Below are 25,183 nucleotides of genomic sequence, written 5' to 3' on the forward strand. Positions count from 1 at the left end.
GATCTACAGCAATATGGATGAAGCCATACCAAGAAAAGAGTACACACTGCATGACTCCATTTTTATAAAATTCTAGAAAATGCATTCTAATCTATTGTTGGAGAAAGCAGAGAACAGTGGTTGATTGAAGAAGGGGGGTAGATGGATGGGATGGTCACTATTTTGATTGCAGTGGTGATTTCATAGTTGTATACATGTGCCAAAACTTATCTAATTGTACACCTTAAATATGTACTGTTTGTTAAATGTCAGTTATATCTCAGTAAAGCTATCATTTTTAAAAGAAGAGGAAAAAAAGAGTAAGTAGTTGAAAGCTGACAGAGTTAAATGTAGAGGGAAGAACCAGAAGAGCAGGGATTAAAATGGGGCCATTTGACATTCTCAAAAGCTTATTACTGACTGAGAGAGCATTTCTAATGGGGTTGAAAGCAAGATTGCTTCAAAGTAAGGCTGTCAGAGTTTAGGAATGAGAGGGTGATAGAAGTATAGAAGCAGCGTGCATGTGCTGCTCCTGTATCTGTCCACTTAGGCTGCCACAACAAAATGCCAAGGAAAGTTTTTCTTCCACACCCTCCCTCCTCTCTCTCCTTATCATTACATTGTGCGTGGGAGCATGTATAGCCTACCTCCATTTGCTTAGGCTGAACCGCAGTGGGCACCCTGCCTCAGTTTTTCAGATCTTGTAACCATGAAGTCCATCAGCAGTATTTCCTGAGAGGCCACTCTGTACAGAGCACTCCAACTAGCTACCTTGTAGAATGGAGAATTTTTTTTTTCAGGGCCATTTAGACAACTGCATTTTATTCTGGAAGTAGTTACACTTACTGCCTCACTCCTACGTTGTACCCTTCCCTTCCCTCTCTTACTGTCTCCTCTCCTCCCCTCTGTTTCCCTTCTCTCTCTTCCACTCCAGCCCGTCCCCATCACATGTACGAAGGCATTTCACATGTGTTTGGGGTCAGCGTGGCTATGAGATAATTTTGCAGTCAATACTATAAGCCTTACAAATCCAACAAACTTAATTCACTTTGGTTTAAAACATTTTAGGAAATGAGTTCATATCTGAGAAATGGTGGAATGGGTCCAGCCAGAAGAAGAAATTCCAAAATTGTGAATGGCGTAGAGAACTTACTGTTAGCCCCAACTTCAAAAGTTCCAGACAACCTTACTTATCCTTCAGAAAAATTCCATGCTACCAAAAGGTACTGCATGCACTAGGGGTTTGTTTAAAGTAACAAAAGTGTCCTCTTTTAAGCCAATTAATAACATAATATTATGGGATTAAAGGATGCCTAAATTCCCAAAGTGATCAGCATGTGTTTAGTTTTGAAGACCTTGCGTGAACACTGAGAAGGCTCAACTCCTTCCAATATGCAGTTTATGAAGAGTCAGTGGTTCCTTATTTCAACCTCTTTGCTCCTTTCTCTTGTCTTCCCTCTTTCTATATATTTCAACAGACAGAATACAAGGAAGAAGAATATGGGCCTCTCCAAATTTTCCATGTTTATCTTAAACTGAAAAGCACAGAACTACCCTCACCATTCTAACAAGGGTTTTACCATTGCTTAGGATGATAGGTGCCGCACGATCAGAGAGGTATAGCCTCTACAGAGAGATGGCTATAAATCAGAAATGTCCTGTGTCTTCATCTCTTTTCACCATGACAGAGAAAGAGAGATATTTGTATTCAATAATAAACATTCTGAGTATTTCCAATGATAGTTTAATTCTAGCAAATTTAAAATGGAAAAAAAAAGCACAAAACTACTCTACTACTAAAGATGTCATTAATCTGACATATGGCCAAGTTCAAATACCCTAGGTTCACATTCCCAAAATGTGGATGGAAGATTTAAGACCCATATGTCTAGTCAAGAGGACCCTTGGGAAGCCGCTTCAGTCCACATTCCCCTGTGTAGAGACCAGGAGGCACAAAGGGACCTGAGTAGTACAAACACTGAGCCAGGCCATGAAGTTGAGGACAGAGGAGGGACTGCTGATACATGCTTCAGGCACATGGGGGCCCCAAGGAGGGTGGTGACACATCAGCATCTTTAGTGAATACAATTAGAACATCTGAAGAAGATGAGAACCATGGTGACAGAGCCACCTGCTCTCCTGTTGCAATGCCCAGCACTTAGCCCCAGGCTACCTGTCCTCCAGGAAAAGCTCTTGAGCTATTTTTTTTATTATATGTCCACTTACTTCCTGCCTTGGGCTCAGATGTCTCTGTTCATTTATCAGGGCTCCGGAGGCTTTTGTGTCTATTCAACTAGAAAAGGTGGGGCTGCGGGACATGATGCTGAACACCTTCCTCCTCAAGAAACAAACCATGGACGACAGAATGAAGAGCTTTGTGAGTTTAGTGAGAAGGGCTCCCTAAAGCTCTCATTATCTTTTACACTTGAGCAAATAAAAATTCTTAACTTGTAATCTGTTGCTTTCAGCCTATTTGGATAGGACTATTGAAAATATAAGGAACTGTAAAAGGAAACTCAATAAGTAGAAAGGAAGTAATTCAAGCTGATTGCATTCTAGTTTTAAAAATATGCACATCTTTTCCAAGACCACATTTTATTTTGTCACTTTCTAAACGGAACTAGTTTCAGCACCTGCTCTGGAACATTAGCCCACTCTTGAGTGACCCACAGATGTTCATGGGGTTTAGACAAGGTGAGCAAGGGCTCTTAACTATCTAATTCATATGTTATCTGATTTCCAGATGTTAGTGCCATGTTTCTATTTATACCAGCTTACTCTGTTGGAAAATATAAAATTCAAGTCCATAATCAGTTAAAAGTATTGCTTAATTTTGTGAATATGATTTCATTACTCATTAATTTTTTGACAAGAAAGTCATTAGGCTAATACATAGTTATTTGGGAGAGAAATCACAGGTTTACTGTCTCTAGGTTTCTTCCCTATCTGTGACTGAAAAGGAAAGACTTAAATTTCCCTAATCCAGTTCTATAAATGTGATGTGAGGGAGGCCAGACTTCTAGATTACTGCTGAGCAATAATGGATGCAAAGGACTCATTTTAATAAGTTATTGAGATATTTAATTACCTTTTTTTACTATCATATTAAAAAATATTGACCAAGTGAAAAATGTTATACCTCATTAACTCCTCTTCAGGATTATCCAAGGCCTATCAGATTAGAAAACACAAGACTCCTAGATCAGAGACAAAGAACTTTATGACTCACAGCAGAGCGGGTGACATGAGTTTCCTATTTGTGTCAGTTCCCTCTGCCTCCCAAGTCCCAAGGGGGCAACATGGAGGAAACTAGATGTATGCAGTGGGTTTTGTTTTTTGTTTTTGTTTTTGTTTTTGTTTTTTGGTCACAGTTGCATAACATTGAGCTTAAGGGATCCACCTCTTTTTATGGCAGGCTTGCTATTTTTCCTGAAGGAAGACATTACCTCATCCTTCAAAGTTGCTCTTTGCAAACAGAACCCTGATAAATGGCCCAGGTAGAGTGGTCAAGGCCTTGCATTCCGGGCATACTCAACAAGGTGTGCAGGAGCAGGAGAGAACCATGGAGTTCTCTCTCAGCAAGTTGGCCTTCAGAAAGAATATGTCAACTGTGCAGCCTTTTCCTACTTTGTTAGAAGTTTGTATACGTGTACTAGGATGGAGAATTTTTATAGCCAACCATCTAATAGAAGAACTATCATTCTCTTTTATTACAGGATGAAATTGGTAAAGTCAAGAGAGATGTTATAGTTGAATATTGTCAGAAGTAAGTATGGTATATGTGAACAACATATGCTGATTTCTCTGACTCAATTCAATAAACTGCAGTGTTATATAGAAATCCAGACAATGAGTCAGGTGGTTTGTTCTTAAATAAACACAATTCTCTTGGATAAAATCAAACCAAACTATCCTCTGACACAGAGAACATCAGAAGTGAAGGATGGGAGGCGCTTTGAAGAGGCGCTATGTGCCATGCTTCTGCCTTCACCCTTACCCAGATAGAACTTTCTTCCTGATGAGGTCCTCTATTATCTTTGAAAGATCTTTTAGGGAGCAGATCCTCTTGGGAAAGGTGGAATAACTTTGATTCACCTTCTGGACATCATCTCTTCTCATTTTTCAGGTTCAACTGCCGTATGTCTCACTACGCTCTTCGAGGTCAGATTATGGCATACTGTAATAGCCTGAGAGCCCTGCTGGAAGATTTCCCTACCATCAGGGACACCTTTTTCATGGTGGGGCAACCACAAGAAAAGAAAGGGTTGAGAGATTCCAAGGAGGGCCTCAAGGCTGACCCCAGGTGTGTAATTTCCTTTAGGGTTTTTTACTCCCCACTCCATATCCTTACCCCTCCCAGGGAAGAGGGAGGAGGCATGTTAAGTTTGCTATGGGAATAATCTTGCTTTCTTTATTGCATTTGTCCTTGATCTTCTGGTTTATAAGGGCAAAAGAAAGAGTTTAAGACTCTAAGAAGAACAGTATCTTCGTATTTGAGCTCAGAACAAGTTCTTTGTTTATGGACTGTTTCACTGCTTTTTCAGTCCATGCAGTTTTGTTTTCCCCTGGAGAGCCCAGAGATTTCCATCAGTCACACCCTTTTACATAAGCTAGCATCTAAAATAAGCAAACAAATGAGTAAACTTGATCTTGAACTCTCCTGACTTCAAATATTTTACTCAATGGAGCAGAAGAAATAAGAAACACACATACACGCATAACACTGATAACGCCAGCACTTTGGATAAATATGTTCTGTATTTCTCTGACAGAGGAAAAAAAAACACATGTAGAATGATATTAAATGATAAGAGCAGAGCTGCTTCCATACTTCCTTATCATACCTTGTTCAGTTTCCCAAATGATCTTAACCTGCTTAGAGTTCACTCACCCAGATGAAGGAGTTAGCATACCTGTGCAGTCAGCAACCACATTTCCTTAAAAAACAAAGAAAAAAGGAAGGGGTATTACACAGTTATGCTCCAAGGGGGAGCAAAAACATCCTGCAGGGTGAGCTTACTTTCCTCCTTACTCTTCCCCTTAAGGTATAGAACTTAGCATCAAGTTAATAGTAATATTCAGTAAATATGATCCTAGAACACAGACAGATGAACGAATTGAAAGAGCATTTGTATCAGACTACTCATTCACTCACTTATTCCTTCATGCATTATCCAACCAGTATTTATTTAGTGCTTACTTTGTACCAGGCACTTTGCTATGTGCTGGACTTACAAAAGTAAATAAGCCATTGACACTGGCAGTAAATTACAGAGCTTTCTCCCTCAGTTCAGTGGTGGGGAAAGCTCCCTACACAAGAAAGTAACTTCAAAGATTTTAAAGATAATCTGCTACAGTTATGTGAAATGTTCTATGAGGACACAAAAGAGGTGCTTAACTGTAGCCCAGGGCCTGAGGGAGAAATTCAAAGAGGAGGTGACAGATAAGTCAGAGCTCACCAAAAGGAAAAAAAAAAAAAATGAGGATGACATAACAGGCTAGAGAAAGCTGGAGAATGAAAAAACTCGAGTTTGTAAGCCCTTGACTGACTGACAGCTGGCTACCAAAATAGTGACCAGTCCTACGTTGATACTTTTATAGGTGCCCAGTTTGTGGACACCAGTGTTTGTTTCATGAACTCAACCAGTGCATTCACTTGGGTAGACTTCAGGATCTACCCAATGGAAGAATGCATTTGAAGTAAGTTTAGGGCAAACAGACCTCAGTAAGCCTGACCATTTTGCTTAAGAGTTTGACTGGACACTTGTTGCCCAATGAGGCTGAAGCATATCTTTCTCTTATATGAAACAACACAGGATAATCCTCTAAGACTTCTTAATTTCATTATCTCATCTACCCACTAGCCAAGTCAACCATTTATAAGCCCATTCTACATTTGGGATCAAATTTTTAAAATAGTTTCCAGAAGTCTAACCACATGTTCATTTTATTTGTGTTTAGGATAAAATGTATTCAGGAAGTCTGTTTTTGTTTCTGATCTGTTCTAAGCACTCAAATTAGGAGGTCAGGAAGTAGAAAGGAAAATTTTTTTAAAAATTCTCTAACTTGTAAGTCTTGCTCTATTCCTTAATGTTTTTTGTAGATGACTGTGTGTTTTCTAAAGATTAAGGGAAACCATCATTTAAAGGGGATGAACCTAGAGCCCTAAATCATCTGGTCAGTTAGTATAATATAATTTTCATGGCAGGGCTTTGATTAATAAAAGAGTGAGCAAAATGAGCACCACCACGCCCAGAGCCCAAGTCATAGAGTTAGGCAGTGAATTAGCAGTGACTGATGAAGATTCAGTATTTTTCGACCATACCTGTCTCCTGCTTCCTAAACTCTCTAGATTTCAACATATCCCTTTAATACACTACAGAGAATGGAGCCATAGAGAAAGGAACTTCTGTCTTATATGGAAGATTTTAAAAGTATTATAGAAGATTATTTTTAACTCCAAAGTCTATGATTCCAGGTACTGAGTATTAATAAAAATGAACATCAGCCACAAGGAGGTACAGTGGAGCAAGCCATGGCCTGGGAGTTAGATTATTTGGACTTTACCTGGCTCAATTATAAGCTGCCCTCAGGACAATCACTTCTCTTCATTCTCTGAACCTTAACTCTTCATCTGAGGAGTGAGGAAATTGAAGCAGCTCTCTAAAGTTAGACATGCTAAAATTTTTAGTGTTAGAGTATCTAGAACTTGATTCTAAGGAATGGAATGGCCAAGGAAAGACTTCCTGGAAAGGGGTCATTTGAAAATATTCATGAAATGATAGATGGGAATCACCCCAGGACAAGTTTAGAGATGAAGGGACAGAGTTGGCGAATGATGAGGGTCATAGAGGACAGAGGTTCTCACTTACTCATTCTTAAAATATGGAGTTGGATTAGGTCAAAGATAAGAAGTTTTCTTTTAAATGTCAACTCTAACAGTTAATGCCCTGCTGACGATTCTGAGACATCCCAAGCTTATGAAAGTGCTGCAATTGATTGGCAATGTCTACTATGGCCAAGAACAGGGAAAAGGTGGCCTCCCTGCTTAATGTTTGCCATCCCTTGACCAGAAGAGCCCCGTGAGTTCTGTAGGTTTAAGATTCCAAGATGCTACTTAATCCTTTAAAGGCTGCAATGTACTGTGTTTAGTTTTAACAGAGACCACCTTATCCTCAAACCAAAACCTCTATAGAAGAGGAGCCAAGGGGAGTTCTCCTCCTAAGAAGGATGCCCCTTGAGGCCTCCTTGCTTTTCACAGCTCCAGAGGAGACTAGAATCTGGAGACTGGGATGATACTCGGCCACACTCCAAGAGCAGTGGTGTCAGCTGATGGAGGGGTGAAGAAGGGAGAGAGAGGATACTAACATTAATCAAATTCTTACATTAATCAGAGCTGGCAGGATCCCATATGGTGCTTTATGCCCATTAGAAGAGGCTCTCCTTCGTCTGGGCAGGTGTAGCCCCATGCCAAGGTGCAGAGCTTGGCAAGTAACACATAAGCTGGATCTTGGCCACTGCTGGCTGCCTCAGAGTGCAGCCTGAACAGCTGTACATGGCAACCTTGGTGCCAAGTGCTGTACAACAATGAATAGACGTGGTCCTTGCCATTCAGGCAAAGGGAAATAGGTGATTACAGTACATTGTGATAAAGAATAAAATAAGAGTATAATAAAAGCACCCACCAGGAAATGTTCAGTATTATCTAAAAGATTGGGGATATGGGGATGGGGAGCAAGGCAGGCTGCAGGGAAAAGGGGATGCTTAACCTAGGTCTTAAAGGATGGTTAGTATTTCAGGTAGACAAGGGAAAGAACTTCAGTTCAAGCTGAGAGAGCCCCATGTAGAGTGACACAGAGATGTAAGACAGCACGTGGACTCTTTGAGTGGTTCCTACCCAGAGTCTGTGAGGATAAGCAAGGGGAAGTAGAATCTACAGAAGGATGGGCAAGATCTAGAAGTCTGGCATTTGTCCTTCAATAGCAGGGAAAGTGTAGTAAGATGATTGTCATGGATCTCATTTAGGAAGCTGCTGAAACTGTAGAGAGAGGAGATGTTTAGGAGGCAAAATCAGTTGGCCAGGTGCTGGATTCAATGGGAAGCTAAAAGAAAAGGAGGAATCTAGGGTGTTATCCAGAGTCTCTGGCTTGAGTAAATGCGAAAGTGGCAGTGCAATTATTGTTTAACTGGTAGTTTCCGTTTTAGAAGATGGAAAAAAGTTCTGGAGATGATGATGATGACAATTGCACAACAACGTGAATGCACTTAATGCCACTGAATTGGACATTTAAAAATGGTTACAATGATAATTTTCATGTTATGTATATTTTACCACAATTTCTTTAAGTGGGGAAAAATGGCAGTGCCATAAAGAGGAAGAAACGTAGAGAGGAAGATAATGAATCACAGCTCAGAAGCCTCAGTGGTGAATTTCTTCCAATAACCTTCCAACAGGTCTCAGACGCTTCCTATTCTGCATGTTCGCTGCACTTTCACATACAGTTGACCCTTGAACAACATGGCTTTGAATGCACAGGTCTACTTAAACAGTAATTTTTTTATATAACTATAGTAAAATACTGTAAATATATTTTCTCTTCCTTATGATTTTTTTTTAAGATTTTATTTATTTATTCATAGAGACACAGAGAGAGAATGAGAGGCAGACACAGGCAGAGGGAGAAGCAGGCTCCATGCAGAGAGCCTGACGTGAGACTCGATCCAGGGTCTCCAGGATCACGCCCCCAGGCTATAGGCAGCACTAAACCGCTGCGCCACCGGGGCTGCCCCTCCTTATGATTTTCTTAATAACATTTTCTTTTCTCTAGTTAACTTTATTATCAGAATTGAGTATATAATATATATAACATAAAAATATGTGTTTATTGACTATTGATGTATAAGTAAGGCTTCTGGTCAACAATAGGCTATTAGCAGTTAAGTTTTTGAGCAGTCAAAATTATGCACAGATTTTCCACTTCAGGGTGGGTCAGCACCCTTTAACCCCTGTGTTGTTCAAGGGCCAACTGTGCTTCCATTGCACCGTGCTTCTATCCTCAATCATGTTTGCATGTCTAGCTGCCTCATAAATGTAAGAATCTTGAGGGCAGTGGCCATCTTCATTTCATATCCCAGGTGTGTACCTCTGCCTTTGACCTTGATTGAAAGAGAGGATGGGGGTAGGCGGCAGGGCCCACAGGAAGTAGGGTGAGTTCCAGCCAATGGCTTTTAATTCAGTTATGAAATAACAGACCATATCATCATCTGCTGGCAGGAATTTGGTATGAGGCTGAAAGAAGTCTTGGAATTATTAGAAAAGGAAATGGGCACGAAAGCTGATCAAAGGAAAGAATAGGGCTGTCCCAGGGTGACACAACTCAGGCTGGAAACCATTTACTTGTTGCTGCATCAATAGAATTAGTGGTGTGATTTCCCCCAGCTGTGCTCAGCAACACGCAACTAGAAGCAGAAAGCATAATAGCTGGAGGGATCCAGAGTTGGGGTTTTGCTGGGTAGGTGGGTCGTAAATACAAAGAAACAGACTGGAAGGTTCTGGTGAGAGAATAGTTCCTATGCTTAACTGTGAAACCCAATCTAGGCAGGGAAGGGAGGAAGGCCAGAATGGAACTGACGGATGGAAGGGGGAAGACCAGAGGGCTGGATGATGTCAAGGAGCATATTTTAGAGGGATAAGGAGGTTTACTGGGACTGAATGAGTGAGAAAACTGGAATAAAAGGTTGAGATGGGAAAGTGGGATGTTGAGTTTAATAGTCTTTGGAGATAATGTGGTCCCAGGTAATGATAAGGTCTGGAATGTGGCCTCAGAGTGGATGGCTGAAGGGGGATGAAGGTGAAGGGGGATGCTGTTGAGCAGGTCAAGGAACTGACAGCCTAGGGAGTTGACGGGCCATCCACAAGGAGAACAGAGGAATCCTCCTTGTAGGGCTGAGACCTGGGCTATACTCCTGCGCTTTGCACCTAGAGCTTTCTGCTACTCTCTCTGTCCTTCCCCAGCAGATGGCTGCTTGCTGCAGGCAGGGGTGGAAATGGAAGGAATGAATGGATGAGGAATAAAGGATAACACTTGGTAGAAGGTTCCAGGGATATATGTGCTTCTCCAAGGCCAAGGACTGGTTCAACCATGCTGCTGTTGCCAGCCCCTTGGTCTGCAACCTCATGTGCTCAGCCACAGGCCTGGTGACTTTTTATTGTTGATATTTGATGTTTCTTTGGGGGCACCTTTGGACATTGTGAATTGAACAATAGAGATAAGACTGGATTACACTGGCTTTGATCTGCTCCAGGACAACTTTGTGGTTGCTGAAATAAAGGAAATTCTCCAATCTAACACTATCCTTTGTTCCCGAGCTTCAAATTACCTGATTAAAAAACCCTGAGACTTGAAAGGTAGCTTTCAGGCCAATGATTTATTTCATGTAAAGTTTTAATGATTTAAAAAGTCTCATGCTCAGAATATTTGATATTCAAAACATTCAGCCCTCAGTTAAAATGAATTACGTTTTACTTAATAAGTGGAAAGGGTCATCTGAATCTCTCCCAGAGACCCAGAAACAATAACAAGAGTCAAAAAACACCCCTGTGACATCCAAAGTGCCCCTCCCCGGAAGGTGAGATGGGACCCTCCCACCCAGAGTCCTTGCTATGGACAGTGGAAGTGGGAATGAAAACTGAGTACAGGTATGAGAGGATAGTGGGATGAGTAGGACCTGGAGAGAAAAGGAGAAGGGAGGATCTAAAAATGACTCCCTGATCTCCGGATTTTAGGGACAGGGGTTTGTGGTTCTTTTGAACACAGAGCAGCCACAGGATTGGGGTGGAAGAGAATAAGGAGTTCAGTTCTTGCCTTGTCCCATTGAGATGATCTGAAACACTGCCAGCCAAGAGGAAGCAGGTTGGGAGTCTGGAGCTGTGGAGGCGACCAGGCGTACACATGTGGATTCGGGTGTCACTGGCGAATAGATGGCCTTTGCAACCAGAAGAGTGAACACAACTGTCCAGGACTAGGGGCAGGGTGGGAAGAGCAGAGCTGAGGGCTGAGGTGGACCCCAGGTGCCCTGGGCAGGGGTTGATGTGAGGGTGAGGGCTCCATACCCACTGCACATCTCCTTCCACTGTCTGTCTCTCTGCCTGCAAGGCCTGCCTTGTCCAGCATAACCGAGACAGGCCTGAGGTGGCACTTGTCTCTAGCCCGTCCCTATAACCCTCAGTTTTAGGATGTGCTCTCATTAATGTGTCAGGTTCCCACTTTTAACAAGTACCCCCACACACACATCCTCTCCCCTTGAGGGTACTTACATGCCTCTCTACTGGGCCACAGGCATCCCTTGCTCTCCACCCACCCTTGGCCACTCCGCTAGATACCCTCACCTTAGCATTCTAATAACAAGCTTTGATTTTTTTGTTTTGTTTTTTAAAGATTTTTATTTATTAATGAGACACACAGAGAGAGGCAGAGACACAGGCACAGGGAGAAGCAGGCTCCATGCGGGGAGCCCGATGTGAGAGTCAATCCCGGGACTCCAGGATCATGCCCTGGGCCAAAGGCAGACGACCACCCGCTGAGCCAACCAGGCATCCCTAATAACAAGCTTTGTATAGCAGCTCACAATTTATAGAATACTTTTCACGTGCTTGGTACTCTTTTAAAAAGTTATTGCTTACACCAATCCTGTGAGTTAGGAAGCATTATCCTCATTTTATGTATGAAAGGACTCAGATGCATCCAAGGCCACACAGCTGTGGGGGATGGAAGTGGGTCTCAAAACGGGGTCCTCCGATGCCAGAATCCACACCCATTAACTGCACATAGCGCCATTTTCACACCAGATGAGCACAATTAGACGTAAAGGCATCAAATCCGTTCAAGGAAAGCAGCCCCCTCACCCCACCCTCTGTTGCAGTGGGCCACCCCATTCCTGAGGTGATATAGAAGCCAGGTCAAGATGCCACCTTCCCCAGTGAGTGTACTAGAAAGACCATGAGCTTCCATTGGTGTGAAGGTCAAAAACAGGAAAAACCCAACAAAATAATCCTTTCATGGTTTATCACTTGTGGTAAAACTACAAAGAAAAACCAACAGTGATGAGTGTGAAATTCAGATGGTGGTTTCTCCGAGGGCCACCAGGGAGGCACACGTCAGGCTTCAGAGGTGCTGGTGACATTGTGCCGCTCAGGCCAGGTGGTCGGTACCTGGGCTTGTGTGAATTCTTAAACCAGACGTACAAGGATTATGTGTCTGTCTGTAGACCTACACCAAAGAGACAGCTATCGTGCCCCCCTAAGAAATCATATTGTATTCGGAGGAAGAGGAGGGCAGTGAGGAGAAGGAAGTTAAGAGAGGGCCAGAGTCTGGAGAACCTGGCAAAAAACATGGATGGGGAGGAAGGAAAATAGAGGCTGGTCCCTAGAGCTTGGATTCTAGAACTGGACAGATCTGCATGTATCAACTTCGTCTCTTAGGAGCTGGGCAGGCAAGATCTCATAGGGCCTCAATTTCCTCATCTGTGAAACGACAGAACGGGTCCGGTCTAAGGTCATAAGAAATAAGTGAGAAAATACGTGACCCCCAGAATGGTGCGAGCCGCCTGATTCGCGTCCTCTCTTTGCTTTCTTACCACACCTTTCCCTCCCTCCCTGCAAGCCCACTGCTTCCTCCAACCCGAGGCTGAGGCTAAAAGTGGCCTCACTGCTTTTCTCCAGGGTTATTTATAACCGGGGCCACCTGTGCGCGGCCTGACAAGGAGGCCTGCTGGCCCAGGCTTGGACGCTGGGCCTGCTCCATGGGCCTGCTCGGGTGTCACCACAGCCCTGCTCTTGCTGTGGCTGCAGGGCGGTGGTTATAAATAGTTCACTTGGGGCGCCTCTTTCTTAAAGAGAAATGCGGTGCCTACCCACAGTCTCTTCTAACGCTGCAGGAGGTTTCAGCCCCGGCCACGGTGTCTGCTGTCTGCCGACGGGAAAGTCTTCCTCAATTTATGGTTCATTCCCCATCCTTCTGAAGTGCTGGTTATGTTCAAAACTCTGCCAGAAAAGGTTTGTATTTTTTTTCATGTGTGCCAGAATGAAAACTGGCTGGAGTTTTAGTCTCATGGTTGATAGTATCCATTTCAGAGAACATCTCTTGTTTTTTTCCAGAGCTAAATAAGAACTGAAATCTTCACACAGCTCCCCGTACTTTTTGCCTGCTTTATAATCATTTCTCCTGGGCCTCGTTATTTCCCGAGTTCTGTTTTTCCCTAGTCACTAATGAACACTAATTCGAGCTCCCCACATTCCTTATTAATCCTCAATTTCCTCCCAAGCCCTTCCCGAGAACCCCACCCTGATGCCCTGAAGCTTAATGACAAGTTGAGATCACAATCCTGGTAATCAGCCTGTTTTTTCAGGGGTTGCTCTCTGTACCTAACTTGCTGTGAGAGTAAAACATTGTTAACCATTTAAAAAAAAAAAAAAAAAGAGTAGACCTAGAAATACACAGAGCACTCAAATAAGTATTTTCTGAGTAAAGTGCAGTGTTGAAAAATGGCAATTCGGGAACATTCTGATTTTTCTTTGTTGGATGAAGACCTGTTTAACAACCTAGGTTTCTTACCCTTTTTTCCCCTGCCCCAGTTTTATTGAGATGTAACAAATAAATGTATATATTTGAAGTGTACAATATGATTTAACATATGTGTACATTATGAAATGATTACCCCAATTAAATTGATTAACATATCTATCACCTCACATAGTCACCTTCTTTTGTGTGTGGTAAGAACACTTACCTACTCCCCTAGCAAATTCCAATTATCCAATACATTATCATTAACTGTAGGCACCATGCTGTGCATTAGAATCTATTCATCTGGTAACTGAAAATTTGCACCCTTTGACCAACATCTATCCATTTCCCACCCCTTGGTAACTGTCTTTCTATGAGTTCGACATTTTATTTGTTTTTTAGATTACACATGTGAGATTGTACGGTATGTGTCTTTCCCTAGCTGGTTGTTTTACTTAGCATAATATTCTCCAGGTTCATCCATGTTATTGCAAATGGCAGGGTTTTCTTTTTTTAATGTCTGAATAATATTCCTCTGTGTGTGTGTGTATGTGTGTGTGTGTTTCACATTTTTTTCTCCATTTATCCACTGGACACTTTGACTGTTTCCGTAGCTCGGCTATTGTGAGTAATGAATAGACGTAAGAGTGTAGATAATCTCTTTGGGATACTGATTTTGGATATGTACCCAGAAGTGGGAGGATCATATGGTAGTTCTACATGCAAAAGAATGACACTGTACTGCTATCTTTCACTTCTCACAAATATTAAATTGAAGTGAATTAGAGACTAAATGTAACACTGGAAACTGGAAAACTCTCAGAGGAAAATGGGAAAAGCTCCTTGACATTGGTCTGGATGATAATTTTTTGGATATAAAATGAAAAGCATAGGCAACAAAAGCAAAAATAAGTAAGTGGGGCCACATCAAACTAAAAAGCTTCTGCTCAACAAAGAAAACCATCAACAAAATGAAAAGGCAACTTACAGAATGGGAAAAATATTTGCAAACCACATATCTGATAAGGGGGTAATACCTGAAATATGTAAGGAACGTCTATAACTCAACAACAACAATAAAATCTGATTTTAAAATGGGCAAAGGCATGTATAAACATTTCTCCAAAGAAGACAACCAGATGGCCAACAGGTACATGAAAAGATGCTCCACATTGCTAAGCCTCAGAGAGATGCAAATCAAAACCACAATGAGAGAGCACCCCATACCTGTTAGGATGGCTATTGTCAAAATGACAAGAGACAGCAATATTGGCACAGATGTGGAGAAAAGGGAATTCTTGTGCACTGTGGATGGGAATGTAAGTTGGGGCAGCCATTATGGAAAACAGCATGGAGTTTCCTCAAATAATTAAAAATAATTATTCTTTCATTGAAGAATTTTAAGTGTTTTAAAAAATATATGTAAAAATACTACCTTCTTTCAGTTGGATCATAATTTTCCACTTTTCCTTCACTTGAACATTAATATTTAAGTTCGATGTTTGATTTTTTTAGTTGTGTGTTTGAACCACATTGATCAATATCTGTGTTTCGCTTACAGGTATTCCCTCAGGGCAATGTTGTCTGAATATGGGTTCCTGCTAGGAGTTTATCTGTGACCCTTGTAATACATCAGTGGTCATACAAACGCATTTTGCTGTGTTTATGGTCACCAATGGCTTTAAACAAAGAGAAACATATTGTTTTAAACCCCTCACTCCTAGAGTTACCTTCTCCAAAGACATGTAATCTGGTTGATGAATAGGTTTGTTGTTCTGTTTTTCAGATATTATCCTGTGATTATTATCCTATATTGTGAAAATGTTTAATATTTTTGTTTAAAGATACTATTCCTAATCGATGCTCATATCTTTTTATACATGTCTTAAAAAACCTCTTAAAATTTCTTTGTGTTGATTTTACCCATAGGCAGCTTTTCAAGCCTTACAGCTAACTCTACAGCTGATGGCTCCTCTCCATGACATTGTGGCCTACCTTTTCAGTTTTGCTAAACTTGGAAATTGTCCAACATGTTTTGAATTTCCTCTAAGTGCTCACCTCCTGAAAGGTGACTGGGGAGGAACTGAAGGCATTGGTAAGTGTTTAGAGGTGACTCAGATCACCTTCAACATTCACTTCAAATTCTGTGAAGCTCTTTTCTTCCCCCAACTTCACTGAAGTATAATTGGCAAATAAAATTGTAAGCTTTTTAAAGTGTAAAATGTCATGAAATGATATACACATACATTGTGAAAAGATTTCCCTCCCCTCCATTTAGTTAATTAATATGAAGATCTTAAAACTCAGAAAGATAGAACTAAAATATTTTTTCGTAAATGACAGTGAGAAGAAGGGCAAAGAGAAAAAACCTCATGATATACTGTCTCTAAATAATTAACTCCAAATTTACAGGTTAGAACACAAAGTAAAGCAAGCTAGGAGTGGGCAAGCCTAAAAAAAGTAAAGCTTTTTTTCCCCCGTATCTACCAATTGGTTACTGGAAGCTGGACACTTTACTCTCTGGGTATCTCTCCATCTATAAAATGGAGGTGATAATACCTGTTTCATGGAGATGCTCTGTGGGTTAAAATGTCTCTAAAATTTCTATAAGAATGTACATACCCCTACTACAAACTCCTTTTCTTTCATTCCCTTTTTGGCCTATGTGAGCTAATATGGCAAGGTCAGAGCCAAGCATTTATTGTCAAGAATTTTTGCAGACAGTCCTCCATTAGTTAAGAGTAGCCTGATGGTCCTAAAGTAAAAATGACTGAAGTTTTAGTTTTATCTACCAAGTGTTAAACCATAAACCATAACGAAGCACTAAATTCTAAGATAAATGCACAAGGTAAAGACTGAAATGCTTAGTAAGCTGAGTTGGTCAAAAGTAGGGAAACTAATCTCATTATTTTAATAATTTGACTTGCAGCCAAATGATAACATTGGTCATTTAATTATTCATTAATCACAATATATTATAACAGAGTAGCCAAAGATTTTAAAGGATGAGAAGAGCCGATGGAATGAGATTATAATATGCCTATTTAAACCTAGCAGTCTTCGGGATCCCTGGGTGGCGCAGCGGTTTGGCGCCTGCCTTTGGCCCGGGGCGCGATTCTGGAGACCCGGGATCGAATCCCACATCAGGCTCCCGGTGCATGGAGCCTGCTTCTCCCTCTGCCTGTGTCTCTGCCCCCCCCCCTCTCTCTCTCTCTCTCTCTCTGTGACTATAATAAATAAATAAAAAAATTAAAAAAAAAAAGAACATTTAAACCTAGCAGTCTTCAAACAGGTTCCCCTCTGGCCAGTGCATAAAGATGTCTGTGGGAGACCCGCACTTGTTTGCTGGTAGATTTTCAGGGTGCTACTGAGCACTGAAGAAATCTGTAAATGTTCAAATGGGAGACCTAGGGAAGGGAATGAGTGGCAGTCCCGGAGGAAGATGGTTCTCTGTCTCTGAGGAGGGGCATCCTGAAGAAGGCCTGGATTGGTGTGGACTTAGCAGAAAATGCAGAATTGTCGCAGACTACCGAGATCTCAAAACTACTAGCACATCCTCAGTGTAAGAATCAAGAGAGTAGAAAAGTTCCAAAGCACACTTAGAGCCTTTTCCCTGTCCCTGAGACCAGGAGACAAGTGTCACATGGAGATGAGATAGAAGCCAAGATAGAGTCAAAGGCAACTTTCCAAAGAAAGACCCCACATAGGAACTCCTACGGCAGCTGGGAGGACAGCATGCAGGGACGGTGATCTGGGGATACTTGCCCTCACTTGAATCAATGAGAGAACTAGGAGGGATGGTCTGGGTAAGACAGGAAAGGACACCGCAAAGGTGATGGGCCAGATGGCACATGGCGAGTCCGGAGAAGGGTGAACCACCTACCAGTGCGACACTGAGGAACAGTAGCAAGTGAGGATGAATGGTCGAGGACAGTGATTTCCTTCCAGATGAAGGGAATCAGTTTCTTACTATTTCTGTGCCTCTGAACCAGAAACCCTTGAAGTATGTGGGGCCCGGGCTTTCCAAGGTGTGCAACTAGAAACATGCACTTGTCCTGTTGCCAGTGAAAACATTTGTGCTCCAGGGAGAATGTGCAAAGTTCTGCATACTCTGCTGAAAATAGATAAAGAGCAAACTGAACTTAAAAAAAAAATTTTCCACTCTACGATAATCATCTCTTAAAAAAAAAAAAAAAACAGCCTTGGTTCCTCAATTGCTGGCCCGCTTCCCAGAAGGAGGCAAGAAGTAAGGTGAGCAGAGAAGATGGTCTCTTCCTATCCTCGCCCAGCTCCTCTCAGCTCTTGCCAAGCTGTTTGGAGTTCGACGAAATGACTTTTGTGGGCTTATATGCTTTAAAATATTCTTTAAGAGGACACTCCTGATTTCATCTTTGGTCCTCCCACTTGACCGAGGAAGCAGCTCTTCGACACTGAGCACAAGCTCTATGGACCCTGCCAAATCCTCTCCTTCCTTGAAAGCCAGCAACTCCCTTCGGATCAGCAGAGGATGTAATCAGCCCGTGGGAGTTTACACTGTGATTTCCTGGTAAAGGTTTAGGAGGCCAATTAAAGCCCAGATACTATCCACTAAACTTAGGGTTTCAGGAACTCTTGAGACAAACTAGGCTCAAAATGTACTGGCTTGTGAGTATTCACGTGGAGACAGGGCCATTGTGATTCCTATCTCTCTCTCTCTCTCTCTCTCTCTCTCTCTCTCTCTCTCTTTCTCATTTCCCAAATGGGACACTCCTGGGGAAAGGCTCATGTGTCCCGACGTTTCCTGGCTGAGGGTCTACTTCCAACCCCACCACCACCACTGCCTTCCCTGCCCTCCCTGCCGCCTTCCCTCCCACCCAGCAGCAGCCTGATGCCACTAAGAAAGGGAAATGTAAATAAGGATCCTAAAATCCATAAACAACAAAGAAAGGCGGGTCCTCACCTCCACATCTGTGTTTTGGTGATAATGTTTCTGCTACCTATCAGCACAGAACAATTTTGCTGGGAAGTGACGTAGTGTAAAGGGGCACACACAGCACGCACATAAACGATAATGGAAGCAATGAAAAGAGAAAAATTATCTGCAACCAGCCACTGTAACAAGAGAGATATTCTTATTTGTTTTTACTGCCTTCTAGCCCTTGTCCAAACACACTTTACATTTAACAGAGCTTTCATCACAGGGTGTGGGCAACTTTATTTTCTTTTTTCATCGTCATTGCGGAGGTTTCTAAACGTTCCCCAACTGTTTGCTGCTTAGCCTGACAAAATGTATCGCTTGCAGACCATCATGCTAGGCCTTGAACAAATAAGGCTCACTGACAACCCCTCCTCCCACCCACCCCTAAAATTCTTGTAGAATTCACCCTAACATGACTCCTCTTCTGGTGGAAGTTTCTTTTCAGTATAATATGACCATCAGATTTATAGAGAAGTCATAAAAATTTTGATGATTGGATCCAATTTTTCAGGGGCTGGACAAGTACCTAAAAAACATTTTTTTCTTGTATGTAAAGCATCAGATGGATATGAAATCTGGACTGCTCATCTTTTCCTAAAGCCAAAAGTATATATTACAATTATAAGCATCTCTTCTCAGTCCTGATTCTGCCCTAGTCAGGCTTTCATGGACAGCTTCCCCATTCCCTCAATTCCTCTGCCTTCCGTGCATGTGGGAAGATATCCAAAACCAGGCCAGAGAGGGGAGGAGGCTGCTCAAGTCTGGACAAGCTATTGAGAGAGAAACTCTGGAAGTGCCTCAGAGCTATCCCATTTCTCTTCTGCCTTGGGCTACATATCAGGCCCAGTGATCAGTTTCCACAATCCTCTTCCCATAGCAGGGATGTAGAAAGCTATCACTGTCCTCAATGGGAGTTGAGGAACATTTCAGATCAGCTGACATTCTATTTAGCCCTGGAAGGGTGGACTCCCACCCCACTTCCCTACCAGTGCTCCCTAAGGACTCATCATTTTCTTGCTATGCTCTCCCATTCTGACTAGCTCCCGTCCTGGGCCAATAACGGAGATACTACAGCCATCTAGATGCAGGCCAGTTCCCTCAACTTGGCATTGAGTGCTGCAAAATGTCCCCAGTTTAAATTTCCATTCAAGGGATCCCTGGGTGGCGCAGCGGTTTGGCGCCTGCCTTTGGCCCAGGGCGCGATCCTGGAGACCCGGGATCGAATCCCACATCGGGCTCCCGGTGCATGGAGCCTGCTTCTCCCTCTGCCTATGTCTCTGCCTCTCTCTCTCTCTCTCTCCCTGTGTGACTATCATAAATAAATAAAAAAAAAATTTTAAAAAAAAATAAATTTCCATTCAAAACACATATAAGAAAACAACAACCACCACCACCACATATAAGTCTGTTATACCTGGCCCATTTTTGCAGTAAGGGCCCAAAAAATAAGTCTGTTTAGGATCTCTCATACCTACTCCTAAAATGATGAGAATCTCCTAGAAGACGGCGTGTGTATGTGTGCACATGTGTGCACACACACAGGAGTGCATATTTCTTGCTTGCCTTGGATAGTCTTGAGTCTTCTTTAATCCATGAGCCAATGACAGAGAGGTTGATTTGTACGGCACGACTATGAGGAATGAATGCTGGTTTGTCATCTATAATAACTTTAAGCCCCTAACAGATCTACTGAGACCTATATTTTTTCCATTCGTTTGATTCTTTTTTTTCAATCTGGAGGCTGTAGCCTTGTAAAATTTAAAACTTTCATTCAACAGTATGTTCTTATTCTGCTGAAAAGCAAAGCAAATTTTTATCTTATTGAGGAAGGAAAGAAGGAAGGAAGAAGATAAATCAGTCCTTGGCCACTAGAACGTAAGACTTTGCTGATCTTGCAAAACATATAATTAGTATACTCACAAACAAAAAAATACATTTAGGTAAAAAGTTAGCTGCAGGGGTGAAATGATGGCTCATTAGGTCACACTATCTGACTAAAATGTCATCTATCTTCCAGGATCTGAGCTCCAAGAGCTACAGAAAATGATTGACAGCCTCCAGAGCCCCCAAGACCCTACCGAGGTGTCCCAGGCACTCCTCCTTCGTAGGGAGGTTATATTTTTGCAGTTTGACGCTGCAGTGAGACACCTTATCCGGTAAGGGCTGGAGAATGAATCCTTCCAGTTAATTGTATGGGGCAGGTGCCTCTGAGTGACCATCGTGGGAGGTCACTCTTGGCAGGATTAAATAACAAGTTTAAAATAGTCAGGGGCACAACCAGATCCAGAACACTGTGGCTACCAAATGTATCCTGCTGCATAGGCAGTCCATGTAGAATGTGTTCGTTTTGGATTATCATATTCTTGATTTTATTAAATGGGATTTAAATAGGTTAGTTTGCACAACAATTGCTGTTTTCAATGTTCAGGTTGTTTAATTGGGAATAATATTTTTTATAAATCTGAAGATGATTCTAAGAGTTTTATTTTTTTTTTCCAGCCCTTAATTAGAAGAATTTTCACTGCACTTCACAATTTCACTGTGAAGCCAGTGGAATTGGCTGAGTTAAATTTATAAATTCAGATAAATAAATTGTGGGTATTAACTACTCTGCATACAAAAAAGAAGGTCTATTTAGTTAATTAATCATGACTGATGAGAAAATTAGTTTGGATTGAGAGTCACCCTGTTTCTAGGATAAATAATAAGTTTTGTATGGAAAGGGAAGAGGTCAGGCCCAAGGGTCTCTGCTTATTTTTAAATTGTCAAAATCAATTAACTTGCTTTGATTAATTCCCAGGGTAACTATTTAGCCAATGAGGAGGACCTCAGGAGGCTGTGCGCTTACCTGTGGATTATAACTGCATTCCACCATTAGCATGGGCATCTATAGAGAATGGAAACTGAACTATATTTTCTCTTTCTATTCCAGATTTTCTTTACTCTGAGCATCAGGGATCTCTGGATTCAAATCAATTCAGCAGAACAAAAAAATTAGACTAATTCATTTTCTTTTTATTGACAAGCAGCTTTCTGAGCTATAGATTAGTCAAGTGGGTAGGATATAAAGACTCTAATTGTCAGGAGGACCATTCATTAGCCCTCTGATTCTGAAACTCCAAGTCAGAATTTGTAAAGAATTTACATAGGATGAAGAAATAGAACTGTACCCCAGAAATTCTTTTTGGATTCCGGGTATGCAGGATTCTCCCAGGGGGAACTAGTCTGCTTCCCCTAGGAATTGCTTTTAAGGGCTTTCTTTGTCCTGGCACAGTCTGCAGGAATGGAGGCGCTGTGTTCCATGTCTGGTTTCAGTATATTCAGTATATCTTTCAAAAGACTTTAGAGGGAACCACTCGGGACAGTATATCTCCATGAGTCCCTTACTCATCACATTTCCTCTAGCCTTTTTCCTCTGGGGCTCTTCAGAGTGTGTATGTATTAGGAATCACACAGTTAGTAAGTGGCAGACTAGAACTAGAACCTAGGTGCATTTGACTCCCAAGCCTGAGAACTAGGATGGATGCCAGACAGCAGTATGGAGAGAAAAATAGACTCTGGAGAGAAGGCAGGAAAGAGAAGTGAAAAGATAAATGTCATCCCCCTTGATGATTTTAGTGCTAAACCTGCAAATAAGGAAAAGTCCTTAGATAATCAAGAGAAAGGAAGTAGGGGGAAGTTCCCTCATCCTTCCCCAAAGTTCACCAACTCTGAGCAAATATGACTGTTTACTCCAGGGAACTTTTTTTGCTTATGTTAACTGAAGGCTTCTCCAGAATTTGAAAATGATGAACTGAACTTTTACCTGGAATGAGAGCAGCATGCTTCTATATAGAAAGGGGTTCCATTTTTTTATGAGGAAGTATATAGCTCCAGGACATCAAGATAGTGGCCCTGTAATCATTTAATATCTGACTCCCACTATATGAGCCATAGATCGCTCTGGTTGCAGGATAGATGCATGTCTCTGGCTCTTCTTCTTCCTCCTCTTCTTTTTCTTTTTACGATTTTTATTTATTTATTTGACAGAGAGAGAGAGAGAGCACAAGCAGGGGGAACAGGAGAAGGAGAAGTGGGCTGCTCAGCAGGGAGCCCAATATGAGGCTCCATCCCAGGACCCTGGGATCATGATCTGAGCTGAAGGCAGGCACTTAACCTACTGAGCCACCCAGGCACCCTAGATGCAGTTTCTAAGCATGACAGTTTCACTCTGTCCGTCAACCTGACCTCTACCAAGCTTCTGGTGGAAATTGGTTTGGCCTCCAAGACCATTAAAACCACATTGCCCAGGGCCTGTCACCTCTAGGCATGTCCACCAACCTGCAGGAGTTCTTCACTAGCTGGTACAAGAAATGCCTGAGAAGTGAGCATATCTTTAATTTCAGGTGAAGTAATCATTGTGTTGATAGTAAATGGGTGGTACAGTGGTTCTAATCAATCTTACCTGTTTGGCAAACATCTGTCATAGACCCCTGCCTGATTTTTTTTTTTTTTTTATGACTTGTGGGCTAAGGATGGCTTTTACATCTTTTTTTACATCTTTAATTGGTTGGGGAAATTTTTTCAAAAGAAGAGTAGCATTCTGTGACACCTGAAAGTTATAAGGAATTCAAATTTTAGTGTCCATAAATGAAGGTTTTTAGAACATAGTCATGCCCATTTATCATAGATTAGATTATCTTGGACTGCTTTCATACAGAATTGAGTGGCTGCAACAGAGACCATAAGATCCACAAAGCTGAAACTATTTACTATCTGACCCTTTAAGAAAAAGTTTGCTACCCCCAGATTTAACGGCTTGAATTCCTTTGTAATTCAGGAGTGGAGGGAGGCAAAACATAACAAAAAGTCCCTTTTAAAGGAACTCTATGGAGCAGCCCTGGTGGCTTAGCGGTTTAGCGCTGCCTTCAGCCCAGGGCCTGATCCTGGAGACCTGGGATCAAGTCCCACGTCGGGCTCCCTGCGTGGAGCCTGCTTCTCCCTCTGCCTGTGTCTCTGTGTCTCTCATGAATAAATAAGTAAAATCTTTTTAAAAAATCAAAAAAATAAAGGACCTCCGTAGAACAGAATAAAATATCGCATGAGAAATGCCACTAGTCTGAATGTATTCCTGATGTTCGTTTGGAATGATTAGGGCAAAAAGGAGAAGCTTGAGGAGATACCCTGAAGGTACCGATGATGTTTGCAACAAGCCCAAACCGGGAGTACAGAAAGGGGTCTCTAAAGAAAGCCTCGCCAACTTCTCAGTCCTTAAATTTTCGTTGGTTCTCCCTTCATTTTTAAATTTATTTTTATGCTCGTCTGGCTTAAGTGTCCCCAAACACAGAGATATTAAAGTGTGCTGCAGGGTTATCTGGGGATTTCTGAGAGATACAGAGAAGACCTCCTGTGAGCTTGGGCCTGGCTTATGACCACAGTCCTGGTCTCCAGTGTCTAAGAAATGAAGAGCCACAACTTTTGCCGGGCCTCTTCAGGGCTACCTTGCAGGTGTTTTTGTTCTTGTTTTGTTTTGTTGTTTTCTTTTTTATATCCTTGCATCCAGGAAAAGCTTAGCATGTGCCCTATGAATTCCCTGCTCCCTGTGATTTGAAGCAGCTTGCCTGGGATCATACTATGGGTAGCTCTCTCACGCACAAGATGAGTGGTGTTTTAGGAAACCCTTGACTGTTCATTGACAATAAGGCAGCTGGAGGGTGGCAGAGCAGTTTAGAGAATTCCATGTATCTATTCTGGCATTTTAGTAGGCTGCTCAGACCTGACTTTATTAGGAGCTGGCGGTTGGCAGGTGCACCCTGACACAAGCAACAAGCCAGACTTTCATTTCCGTGAGTTTCCCTGATTCTTGAATGCTGCCAACAAGCTGTGCTGATGAGACCTCCCCTCGCAGAAGACACAGGACAGAGTTTACCAAACAAGGGTCCAAGTGAGTTGCGACAGGAACCCATGACCTGATTTCGTATTTCAAAAGGCATGATGAAAAAGACACATTTGCCCAAAACCTTAGTATGTAAACAAAATGTCAAGTTTCTTTCTTTTGTTTTTTAACTGGAATTCTAAGAACTGAGATAAAGGAGAGAAGAAATTTACTTCGATTGACTTCCCACCATGTGCCAACTCTGTGGGACAGAAACCATTTTCTCCATTTTTTATAGAAGAGGAAATAAAGATTCAGAAAAGTTGCATAACTTGCTCAGGGTCACACAGCTTGTTGCAGCAGAACTTTCATCTTGTTTGTCAGACTCCAGAGCTCTGTTTCTTCCTTTATATCATGTTTCTTCATCTCTTCCTGCAGCACAGAGCTTGGGCTGGAGGCTGATGTGGCATCCAGTTAAAGTCAGGAGAATACTTCATGGATGTTTGGTAGAAAAAAAATCTTCCAAAATATGGGGTCTATGGAGAGGGAGGAAATAAAGAGGATCCGGTGCTAAAAATATTGGGTGTTATCTTGAGGCCCCTTTTTTCACATAGCGTTAGAAACAGTTCTATTGCTAGGAGGGGGATGAGTCCTGCAAAGGACAGTGATCTAGATGAGGAATTGACTAAAGTGGGGAAAAGAAGAACCAATGATTTGGTGGGTAGTGGTGCCCGTAGTTCGAGTCTGGTCTCTCTAGAGAGTATATCATATTTTCTGATTCTGTCGCTTAGACAAGCTGCCACATTTACATCTGAATGTATTATATTT

The 25,183-nt window shown here is 42.0% G+C and overlaps 1 protein-coding gene across 1 annotated transcript; it reads left to right on the forward strand.

Moving 5' to 3' along the window:
* Positions 1 to 1,077: 1,077 nt before the first annotated feature.
* LOC129512428 (uncharacterized) lies at positions 1,078 to 20,661 on the forward strand. The gene is made up of 7 exons (XM_055329632.1): positions 1,078 to 1,202; positions 2,245 to 2,356; positions 3,696 to 3,745; positions 4,106 to 4,282; positions 12,916 to 13,033; positions 15,474 to 15,639; positions 20,519 to 20,661. The coding sequence occupies exons 1-7, from the start codon at positions 1,078 to 1,080 to the stop codon at positions 20,659 to 20,661; spliced, it is 891 nt and encodes a 296-aa protein (XP_055185607.1).
* The last annotated feature ends 4,522 nt before the right edge of the window (positions 20,662 to 25,183 follow it).

This window comes from Nyctereutes procyonoides, unplaced genomic scaffold (assembly GCF_905146905.1).
Source record: "Nyctereutes procyonoides isolate TBG_1078 unplaced genomic scaffold, NYPRO_anot_genome, whole genome shotgun sequence".
NCBI classification, from domain to species: domain Eukaryota; kingdom Metazoa; phylum Chordata; class Mammalia; order Carnivora; family Canidae; genus Nyctereutes; species Nyctereutes procyonoides.

Bases quoted from the DNA above. Each gene is read 5' to 3' on its own strand.
- LOC129512428 (XM_055329632.1), top strand. From the start codon at position 1,078: ATGGGTCCAGCCAGAAGAAGAAATTCCAAAATTGTGAATGGCGTAGAG. The intron at 4,283-12,915 runs GTGTGTAATTTC...CTAACGCTGCAG, and splicing joins GGCCTCAAGGCTGACCCCAG to GAGGTTTCAGCCCCGGCCAC. The intron at 15,640-20,518 runs GTAAGTGTTTAG...TCTATCTTCCAG, and splicing joins GGGAGGAACTGAAGGCATTG to GATCTGAGCTCCAAGAGCTA.